General features: G+C 40.9%; 1 protein-coding gene across 3 annotated transcripts; it reads left to right on the top strand.

Moving 5' to 3' along the window:
• The first annotated feature begins 1,675 nt into the window (after window positions 1–1,675).
• mapre1b (microtubule-associated protein, RP/EB family, member 1b) lies at window positions 1,676–11,674 on the top strand. 3 transcript variants are annotated; one of them, XM_076277390.1, is made up of 8 exons: window positions 1,676–1,817; window positions 2,744–2,871; window positions 3,068–3,213; window positions 4,053–4,251; window positions 4,857–4,960; window positions 5,075–5,227; window positions 5,895–5,936; window positions 9,702–11,674. In XM_076277390.1, exons 2-8 carry the CDS (start codon window positions 2,751–2,753, stop codon window positions 9,750–9,752), a joined length of 816 nt encoding a protein of 271 aa, XP_076133505.1. In that variant the 5' UTR covers window positions 1,676–1,817; window positions 2,744–2,750; the 3' UTR covers window positions 9,753–11,674. The 3 variants fall into 3 exon arrangements, with proteins under 3 accessions (XP_076133505.1, XP_076133507.1, XP_076133506.1); XM_076277392.1 differs by lacking the exon at window positions 9,702–11,674 and adding an exon at window positions 7,363–9,143; XM_076277391.1 differs by lacking the exon at window positions 5,895–5,936.
• Window positions 11,675–11,683: the final 9 nt, after the last annotated feature.

Raw genomic sequence — 11,683 nt, 5'->3', positions numbered from 1 at the left:
TTCACTCTTCTTGGTTGTAGAACTTAAATGAAAAACTTGTATCATACAAATATGGCAGTAATGGACGTGACAGTTTTGCGTGGACTTGCTCTATACCAAATAAAGCAGTTGCTATGCTGGTTCCTGAGTAAACATGTTGGTTGACAATATAGAAGTGGTTGCTAGGTTGTTGCTAGAGTAATTGAGATGGTTGGTAGAGTGATGCTATGCTAAATAAAGTGGTTGCTAGGGTAATAATGATGGTTGCGAGGTTGACATAGTGGTTGTTGCTAGGGTAATTGAGATGGTTGCTAGGGTGTTGCTAAGGTACATATGGTGGTTGCTATGTCAAATAAAGTGGTTGCTATGCTGGTTGCATAATCTTTGGTTACTATGGCGGTTGCTAGGTTTACATGGTTTAATGGATAATGATAGACAGATTGCTTAAAGGATGTTTATGGATAGATGGTTTAGTATAGCATCAGTTAACTGCCTTAATTATGCAAGCGCATACAGAATGAAAACGAGCGCAGATTCAGGAATCGAGAGTGTAAATACAGAAACTGAGGGGTGACAAATAATCTTGTGGTGAATAAAACTGTTATCACAACTGTAACAATTATTATTGAGAGCACAGAAATGTACGTTTGCATCGGGCCTCTCACCAGCTCAGACGATCAACACCCTAGACACCCATCACCAGCTCAGACGATCAACACCCATCAAGTGCACCAGCGATCTGCTTAACAAGAACAGGCTAGTGCTATTGATGTTAAGTTGAATTATACATCATTAAATAAATTATCAATTACAGTCACATTAGAAGTTTCAATTCTCAGTTCAATCGACACACGGGTGATCGTCTGATGGAGCCTTAATCCATGACGTGTTTCCGGTTGGAGAAATTACACTGAGAGCATAGAAAGTTTGAAAGCAAAAGCAAGCAGAAGACAGAGCCGGTGAGCGGCCCAATGCGAACGTCATTTCTGTGCCCTCAATCATAATTGCTACAGTTGTGATAACAGTTTTATTCACCACAAGATTATTTTTCACCCCTCAGTTTTTGTCGCTCTATTCCTGAATCTGCGATCGATTTCATTCTTTATGCGCTCACAAAATTAAGGCAGCTAACTGACGCCATAAAGGTGCTTTGCAATTCTTGTTGAATGAAGAGACACAGAGAGAAAGGGAGTCAAGAAGCAGTTGACAGTTAGAACAGGTGCAACTCAGTTTAATTGTCTTTTTTATGATGTAGTCGGCAATGCAAAGTCTATTGGAAAAATAATCTTGTTTTTTGTTAATATCTCAAAAAGTATCAACTTTACAAACACTAAGTTCAAATTAAGAAAAAGTGATCAGCGGAATAATAAGAAGAAACATCCTATAACAGTGCAGTGTGCACTCTAAATTACAATTACACAGAAACAAACTATAGGCTACTTTTCTATAGCCGAGTTGCAGCCATACGCTATCAGTTGAAAAAGGAGTATTGCTGATGTTTTATTTGTGTTCCTTGTTATGATTTTTGTATCTCTGTGGACTAATGGAATGGTCATGATTACAAGTTAACCCATTTTGTCAACCACCCCAGAGTGATAAAGAAAATTCTCTCTATGGCTGCATGAACCGAACCACCCTATGAAAAAATGCCGCACCCATGAACATGCTCAGACCTACGTTACTCAGCTACGTGGTGACGCCATTTGCCGCAAACACACCGCGCAGTATATAGCATCTCCGGCTGTATGTATCACAGGAAGACCTGCCGGCAAGAAATACTAGGAGAGGAACGAACTGTGTCTTTTCTTTACATAAATTGACACATCTACAACAACCAGGTAATAAATACAGGTGATGTTGAGGTCAATGATACGAAAACGGAATGGATGCGTTTGGACGATATCGAAGCGACTTTAGCATGTGTACAAACTGATCTTGAATTAGGAAACTAGCTATCTAGCATTAGCCTTCTAGACTGAATGTAGGTGAGTGAGCTAGCTATAGATAGCTAAGTTCGCTAACAGGAGGGTGGGGACATTTTTTGTACCTTTTTGTAACGGCTTACAGTTTAATACAGGCTGCATCTTCGTTCCATTACCAAGTGGCAATACCTTAAATCACTACTTGCAGTGGGTTGAGTCTGTATCTAATCATAACTCATCTTAGATTAGCCACCCACTCCGCGTTGGTAGCTAATGTTAACTTGGGTCGCTAACGTAACGGTAGTTATAATCATCATTAGCTGGGCAGCTAGCATCACGTTAAAGTTAACTCGTTAGAAATATGTCCAACCGTTAGGCCTAGCTCAGCGGTTTGCGTCGAATAAGTTGAACAACTCCCTCTTTCCAATGAATGCCCCAGCTGTCCTAAACCGGCTCAACGTCATTAGTCGGCCTCACGAGTATAATAATCCGCTCCATTTAGCTAGCTGGCTGGCTACATCACCATGTCTTCTCTTCAGTTAGCAAGCAATCTAGCTAGACTGAACAACCAGTGAGTATCCTGATGATTGACACATGCCCCATGGAAGTAGCCCAATCGTGTGCGCAGTGAGCCAATGCCAGAAAGACACAAGCAATTATCATTAAGTGGTAATGTTTTTCGTCTCTGTCCAACCGCAGGTTATATTAATGTTTCGCAATGACCGCATGGAGGAATACATATCTGACTACTTAAGCAGTCGAACAGAATTCGGTTTGCACCTTGCTCTCAGTCTTGCCTTGAATTAATCACAGTTATTATTTTCTCTGCTCATATATTGCAGCTTACATATGGCGGTGAATGTGTACTCGACCTCTGTGACCAGCGACAACCTGAGTCGCCATGATATGCTGGCGTGGATCAATGAGTCCCTACAACTCAACCTGACCAAGATTGAGCATCTGTGTTCAGGTAAGCGAGACACTAGGATTCCAGGAAGGTTGACAACATCGGTGGTAATGAACTCCAATGATCTAGGAATGGTCAGCACTGATGATTTCAGGATGCAAGTGATTTTGCGTTGGTGATCTACATTACTTCTCTGTGAATTGTACATAATATTGCCCTCTCATGTCAGTCATTCCCCTATAAATACACTTTTTTCTAGGTGCCGCATACTGCCAGTTTATGGATATGCTGTTCCCTGGCTGTGTGCCTCTGAAGAAAGTTAAATTTGCAGCCAAACTAGAGCATGAATACATTCATAACTTCAAGGTCCTGCAAGCTGGTTTCAAGAGAATGGGTGTTGATAAAGTAAGTTGAGTGCTATTTCAGTCACCATTACACTAGTATTTGAAACCAAATGTAAAAACCTGTAAAGCTAATTTACAAATATCTCACCTGAATGCCCTCAAAGTTGTACCTCTGTATTCATTTTAGTAAGCACTGTGAAACAACTCGCAGTTCAGCTCAGCTATGCATTTGCGTCTGCTTAAGACAGTTGTATGTTGTGTCAGTTTGGCTTGGTGTTTTGAGTGCATTATAATCTAAGCTTTTCACGGGCACCTCTTAAGGCAGAATACAATTATGTTTTAGAATTTGTGTGTCTTGACAGACTTGTCAGACTTGCTTACTTTTGCTGCCCTTTTTCAGACATCTGCACTGCCTGTAGGGCTTCTGTTAAATGTTCTCTGATCTTGATGTCCTATTTGTGTGCACTCTCGATGTCCTATTTGCTTGCGTCTGTCTGAAGGGCCCTTATGATGTCAGTCATAGGTCTTCATGGTCCAGCAGCATCCTAATTGTGTTTATCACAGAGTAGCTCTGGCTAAATGATCTGAGATATTCTTTTGCTCTTTCACACATTTTCTGAGATAGAGGAACAAGTCAGATGGGCATCCCAGACAGACGGGGCTCTGTTTTGTAATTAATTGTCATTCAAATGTTGGCCTTGATTATGGTTCCTTGTTTACGCTGTCAATTATGCAAGAAGGATATGGGAGCTTAATCTGTGTGATCTCAGCCTGACCCCAAATGCACTATGAATGGACTACTCCCGTCCTCAGTATATTTTGGAGACCAAACTGTGTAGCACATCAAGTCAGAAGTCTGTGTTTTCTAGCATTCTGGCAACCATGTCCTGTTCTCTCCAGATTATCCCTGTGGACAAGTTGGTTAAAGGCAAATTCCAGGACAACTTTGAATTTGTCCAGTGGTTTAAAAAATTCTTTGACGCCAACTATGACGGCAAAGATTATGACCCAGTGGAGGCGCGTCAGGGTCAGGACTCTGCACCTGTGTCCAGTCCGGCAGTGCCAGCCCTAAACAAGCCCAAGAAAGTTATGGCTGCTGGTAAGTTTACCTTTAATATCCATACAATACAATATCCATCTCCTCCCACATGAGTAGTTTTCACTGACTGATGTAACTCACTGCCTGAAAGCAAAATGTCCAAGATTGATTGAAACTGCTTCACACACCTATTATAAAGAAAACTTTCACAACTTTGTGATTTAGTTAATTAGATGGATTGGTTAGTTAATAACTTTCATGTGTGATGAATGTATAATGGCATACTTTTTAGGGCTGTCATAAAAAAAAAATCTAATTAATTACCTACTCTGTGATTTAATTAATCAAAATAAATCACATGCATCCATTTTTGCTATTAACATATTTTATAAAAAAAAATACACAGATTCAAAATTTGGCAGATCATTGAATCTATGAATAGCCAAACCGGCATTTTAGACTTTAAAGCAATCCGTTTCAGGTTTTTTTGGTGACTCAAGCTCCCCTTACAGTGGCAAAATATTTTTATATTTTACTTTGCCATTGTAGCCTAAATAGCCTAACTTTCATAGCTTAATCATTTTGTGTAATGGCATCATTTTGAGAATTGTTAGTTATGACCTTCTCCCCTGCTCCACATATCAATTCTAATTGCTCTTCTGCAGCTCCCCAGCGCCCTGCTGCTAAGGTAGCTCCCAAGATGGCACCTGGCTCAGCAAGGAGGCCAGGTGGCAGTGGTGATGAGGAGCGGGCAGAGCTTGTCCAGGAGGTACATCCACCTGCCATTAAACACATGCTCAATGTTTCCCACCCTTTTATGCTGTAGTTTCATGGCTTAAATCACAGGTTTATTAATGGTTTGTAAAAAATTCTCTTCACGCAGCTTAATCTACTGAAATCAACAATCCAGGACATGGAGAAGGAGAGGGACTTTTATTTCGGCAAATTGAGAAACATTGAGCTCATTTGCCAAGAGAAGGAAGGAGAGGGGGACCCCACGCTCCAGAGGATTGTGGATATTCTCTATGCCACAGATGTGAGTGTGATGACTTAAGATTTTTTTTTAGTTAACTCATGCTACTGATGCAGTCCCCGTGGGGGCAGAATGGGTGAGCCTGGGGCAACCTGCCAAGTTTTGAGTTTGGGTTTGGCCCAGAGCAACACTTGAAGTGGCAGTTTACCCATGTCTTCTCCCTATTTCTCCACGATTGATGTATGCACATGCCAAGCACCCAACATGGTGTGAGACAGATGCAAACTCATTCCTTTTTCAGCGAAATTCACCTTTTTGGTATAAAAGAATAGGTCACTTATGATATTTGTGCAGATCCAACTAGGGGGCGGTGGAAGACTACAAGTAGTAGAGACCCAACCCTTCTCTATCTCTGATTGGGTGTGACCCCTAGCCTAGCTGACACTAAACCAATTCACAATTGAGAAAATATCTGGACATTTGGTTTATTTCACCACTGGTGAAATTAAATTTCCATTGAATATTAAGCTCTTACTGAATACCTTTGGAAGTACAGCAAACGTGTAGACAAAGTTTTTGAATGCAGTTGTTTACTCGATTTCAAAGATAATTCATGTTCTAATTGCTTAATACTAACCCCATCAGGGTAGCTATTGGTTGTGTACAAAGCAGTCCAAACCACCTCCTGTCATCGTTAAAGGCTGCCCCATTTTTTCCCTTTATTTGACAGGATAGTGAGATGATGACTGCAATTGAGGGAGGGAGAGAGATGGTGAGTGGGTTTGAGAAATGACCTTATGCCGGACTTGAACCTGGGTCCTCATGGGCACTGAGCCTATCGCCAACACTACCACTGCGCTACGGCTCTCCTAATGTCAACTTTTTTTACCCCTCACCTGTTTGCATACATGATTGGAAAGAACATGTTTTTTTTTTCCCCCAAGAGCATGTATACATTATAGGAATAGGAAAAACTATATGGTCCACAAGGAATTTTAGTGCAGTTTGACATCAGGTCGGGTCGTAAGCAAGTTAACTGGTCAGGCCTGTAGTGATTACAAACGGCCTTCAGTTTCTTAGTTTAAAAGAAATAAATAGACTAGTCTTCTGGGTTATTCCACACTGATTTGGTTTAGGTGTCCTTGCTGATTGCCTTGCTTTAAGGGTCTTTGTAAGCATTGATTTTTCAGAAGCATGCGAACCCAGAGGCTTGATAGAAAGTCATGCACACATGAAGGTGGAGAGCAAATTTAGAAAGAAAGAAAAAAGGTTTCTAAATGTTCATCACACATTCGAAAATGGCAAATTCAAGCCTCTTCAATGGTTAATCTGCATTTGAAAATACTTTTGATGTCCAATATCTAGCCGGTGACATTCTGTGCGTGGCCAGAGCTCACGGCACTCTTATTGGATTTCATGTCCCTTTTTGTATGCGTATGTCATTAACAGGCCAGATTCATGGTATGAATAGTTGTATTTGTGCCATTTTGTTGTGTAGATTTGCTGATTTTGTGAATGAATTAATCTCTACCTGGTATCATTGTTCTTCATGGCAACACTGGCATTAAATTGGCTAGATGTGATAAACAGTCTTCACTGAACCTGCACTAATCTTCTATGCAGCAGGTGGCACCCTGATGGTGTTATGCCAAATACCTTTTAATCACTGATGACAAAGGGTTCATGAAGGTGTCATTTTGGTTGTAAGAACAGGTGCAGCAGTACCCCTGCACTCATCATGAATAAAATCCATGGCTCAACCCTTCTCCTACCTCAGAGGAGGTCGGCTACAACAGTCTTGTTTTCAGTGGCCAACAAACCAGTGGTCTTCAATGGGTAGCAGTCATGTTTCATTAAATGCTGTATTGATACTTGCTTCTCAGAAGTGTTATGCTGCTTTTACAGCAAACAAGAAGAACTTGTAGTTATCTTGAGTAATCATATAGGCCCCACCTTTATAGATTTCTGACATTTATAAATCGTTGACCTGCATCAATTAACTGAGATGTTGACTGTTTAATAATTGATCATAAAGGAAATCCACTTGAACGGTTTCCTAGCATCAATGAGTACATGTGAGTGCTGAGTCATGCAAACTTCACTTGCCGTCATGTCTTCCAAAGGGTAACATCTTTGTGGAATTTGTAGAGGATGTCCCATCTTGTACTGCTTAAAATTTTGACTTTCCGTATTTTCAGAGCAAGTGAATACCAAGTCCATCAGCTGGCTAAATACAGCATGACAAAACAAGATAGAACCGCAATATCCTCTGGACAAGAAATTGATTTGCAGTATAGTTTGATGTTAAAAATAAAGCTGCTTGATAATGTAAATATTGTTTTATAGAAAATAAAGATGTAGTAAAAGTGTGTGAAGGGATTGGAAATGAGTTATTGAAGTGTAGCCTCATAGCTGCTTATTCATCCACATTATGGAAATTAGCTGAGGTGTAACGGGTAGAAAGGTCGTAAATAAACAAGACATGCATTCATTCGTAGATAGGCTACAGCAGGAGTCTCCAACCCTTTTTTCCTCCGAGAGCTACTTTGACAAAATAGACATGGCCAAGAGTCTTTTTTTCCTCCAAGAGCTACTTTGACTACATGGACATGGCCGAGAGCTATTATATTAATAGTAGCATGCCATAGCCTGATGATACCAGACTCTCTGACTTCAACTGAAATTGAGCGGAAGTACATAGACGGGCGGAGCCAGGCTAAGCATGCCATTTATTTACATAGCTGATCTCCCCCCAAAACCGCTGAACATTTACCTTCTCTCTCTGTAGAATTTGAACATGTTTCCCAAGTGACTGGGTTATCAGATTTATGAACATTTTCCTCAAACCTTTTGGAGAGCTACTTAGAAACAGATGGGGAACTACTGGTAGCTCGCGAGCTTCCTGTTGCTGGGCTACAGCATTCATGTGGGCTACTTAACACGTCTCTTATTTTTTTTCATGTATTAGGGGATTTGTAGCCTGTTGCAGGGTGTTGTAAGCTGAGCGTAATTTGACTTGAACACAGTTTAAAGGATACCTCAGTGTTTTCTAGTTTATGCATTGATGCCATACTGTTACTTACATTTTGACTGATCCCTCCACATGTAAAAAGGCAAATTGGCCTCAATTTTTGACTTTCATCGTGAAACACTAAGTGAAGGCCTTAAAGCAGATTCTGGCCAGTGGCTGCTGTACCAGATCATGGCATAGTAACACTGTTGCTGTTTGAGCAACTGCTGGCAAATTGATGTGATTTTTTTCCATTTGACCAAGAGCAGCACAAGTATCAGTCTACAGTCAGGTGACTAACAGTGAATAAAATGAGGCTGAGGCCTCTCTTGGTTCCTGTTCGGCCTGCACTTTGCTTGACCTAGGCTACTTGAGGTGAGTGACGTACGTAAGCCTGGATGGTTAGTAGCCTAACTGCTTAGTCCATATTGCACTATAGGCTCATTAAAAGTACTAAGGCTCAAAAATAGGGAATGTTAAATTATGGGAGAAACTTGCTAGTCTACAAGTGTAGTTGACTACTTTCTACTTCTTTGCTGTTGTACTGTGTGTGGTGGTTGGGGAGTGTAGAAACCAGAATTAGATGGAAATTGTTTAAATTGGTTCATAATGTCATATCTTGAGATGTCACACTATGATCTTGTTATGTCAAACTATGTTTGCAAGATATGGGCTGTCAGTGCTAAACTAAATTTTACATTGTCGTGAGAATAATTTGTATCTGTTTTTCTCCCATTCCTGTGCAGGATTCAGTATTGCATTGGTATTTATGCTAACTGCTACAACTTCAGCTTAACTGTTCTTGTAAACACCTAAATTATTAAAGCATTCCTTACTGATTGATCTGCTAGGAATTTTGTAGGCTGACGGATTTCTTAACAGGGCACAGGGCAGCTGAACTTGAGGGATATGGTCTTGGCAGCATCAGGGGAAGGGTCTGGTCCTACGCTTAACAGCTGAAAAGTTGTCGGGGGGGGGGAGTGTCCGTCTCCGTCTCCACCAGGGGCTCAGGATTTGGAGGGTTAGCTTTAGCCAGTTAGCATTCCAGCTGGCTGCCACATGCTCACTTCTGGTACCATTTTTTGGAATCGAGCCAATTAGGTGTCCCAATTCCGATGGCTGCAAATTGTCATCTGTGTGGTTTGGTGGTTCAGCTGACAATATCCTGCTGGGAGGAGCAGTTATCCACAAATTATATTGTCTATGTGGATCGGATCATCCTCCCAGCAGGAAATTGCCAGCTCAACCACCACTCTGCAGTAATAACACTGTTGACTCCATCTGTAATGTGGCACCTAATTGGCTAACTCTAGCTCCATGAAACGCCATTTTGAAAAAGATGGTTGCGGTGAATTTCAAACTTTTGACTGAAGTAGCTAGTCTAGCATTGGCCATTTGAAATTAATGGGTGTACTATACTTCCTCCCTCTCCAGTTCTACAATGTACGTTCATGGTGTCAATCAACTAACATGGTTATCAGCTAAATCCTGTTTCCCCATTTGATTGATCTCTCCTCTATTTCCCAGGAGGGCTTTGTCATACCGGATGCAGAGTCAGAAGACCAGGAGGAGTTTTAATGACTCAAACTGGACCCAGCATCACTCCCCATCACCACCAACCACCTCCTTTTTCTTCTGGACACCCTGCCCCACGGCTGTTTAAAAGAGAAATTAATCCCGAACGCACCCTGCCTTTGGGAACTAGTCTTTCCAAATGAACTGTTGCATCATACCACGCTCTAGCACCATGCAGCAGTGACGAGCTGAGTTTGAAAAACCCGCCTCTGGCAGCTCTCCGGCCTTCAGTGTGGAGCTCAGGGACAAGATGACCACCATCTTAAGTTCCGCCCCCTGATGAGAGCAGAGGGTTGTTTGTCTGTAAGATTCAACTTCCTGTTGCGTTTTCTCTTCCTTTTTTTTTTTTTTTCCGCAAGATCACAGTATCAACTTCAGTTGGACCTGCAATGTTAAGTCAACCTAGAGTCACTCATCTTTTAAGTTTTGTCCTCAGTTTTCTGATTTACATTTATGAATTTCTGGTATGAATCATGAAAAGGTTCTTGTTATGTTTTTGCTGTTTTCACAAAGAATGATGTTATCACAGTAGTGGTTCTTAACTTTGTATGCAGAAGTACCATCATGTGTTCTGCTTTCAATCTGTTGGGCCCATACAGCTTGGTTAATGTAGTTCCTCCCCTTTCAACCTGTCTGCCTTGTCAACATTAAATGCAGTTCTTGGAGATTTCGTCAGAAATGTGTAGCAGTTTTAGCAATTTTAGCAGTCAGGTTAGGAGACACCCAATCATGGGACTGAAAAAAAGCCTTCTTGCCAAAGCATTTGATGCATTGTGAAAGATGATGCAAGACTAGGGCATGTGTTTTTGTTTTTCTCATAGCAAACTAGAATCAGTGGTCACTGGTACATTCTTTGGCCGAAATATGCCTTTACAAAAGAAATACTGCCAGTCTTTGTACAAAGGCCAGCAAGTTGGAGAATTTTATACCCATTTTGAAACTGCCTTGCAAGTGTTTCCTCATTAAATCTGATCCCTGTCCCCTAATTAAGACTGGAGTGGTGTGGCTTTTGAATGTTGCTTTTATTTTTTTTTCCTTTCCCGATAGATGTCAGGATGTCTGCTCATACTACGGATGTCCGATATTAATTAGTTGCCTTTTAAAAGAGTATAATTTTCTAGTGTTAATTTCACTGACTATTTAAGAAGTTAATTTCATTGGAATGTATCAGAAGGAAATGTTGGTTCATCTGTGTGCCATCTTTTATTTTTCCCCTTCAGGGAGCATACCTCTGCAATCAGATATGTTTAACTGCTTTTGACCAGTGCAGTAGCAACCCAGGTCAAACCTGGCCAAGTTCTTTCTCTCTACAATATCATGTGAGTCCATGTTATTGTGATATCAGGTTATTTTCTTTATCTTTTTTTGAGACTTAGTAAGAAAAGTTCCTTCCATTGATGTTTGTTTGGGACTTAAAATGGAAGGACGTCTTGCTTAAGCACAATCATTTCAACATTAACAACTTCTGGAGGTGCTGATGTCTCCTGGTGTTACCTGTTGCACTGGTGTGGTGTATTCTGTGCCAATTTGACCTCCCACTCCTGTTTTTAAAATCCATTTTGTTGTGTGTGTGTGTGTGTGTGTGTGTTTTTGTAGTTTTGAGATCTTCGATTATTATTATTATTTGAAGGGAGGTTGAGCCAAGGAATGCACATTAGAACCACCCCATGTTCTTCTGGTGTGAAAGGTGAAGGTGGGCTTGATTGCCTCCTGTGGCCTTCTGGAACAATCTGCAGAGAGATGCTTGTACACTGTGGGGCCAATGGCCACAACTGCTTTCATTTTCTTTTTCTATCTTTTGTATGCTCACACGCTCACTCTCCTTTTGTCCCCTTTTGTACTTGCAGGTTGTTAGGTTTTTCCTTTTTAAATAGTATTTACTGAAGGCTGTTTCTTACAAACAATAAATCTGTATTTACATGTGAGCTGATGTG

This window comes from Alosa pseudoharengus, unplaced genomic scaffold, assembly GCF_046254945.1.
Source record: "Alosa pseudoharengus isolate Yale_2024_CS ecotype anadromous, Long Island Sound unplaced genomic scaffold, YU_APseudo_1.1 YU_APseudo_1.1_scf_9, whole genome shotgun sequence".
Classification (NCBI taxonomy): Eukaryota; Metazoa; Chordata; class Actinopteri; order Clupeiformes; family Clupeidae; genus Alosa; species Alosa pseudoharengus.
This window is presented reverse-complemented; position numbering and strand designations above follow the sequence as displayed.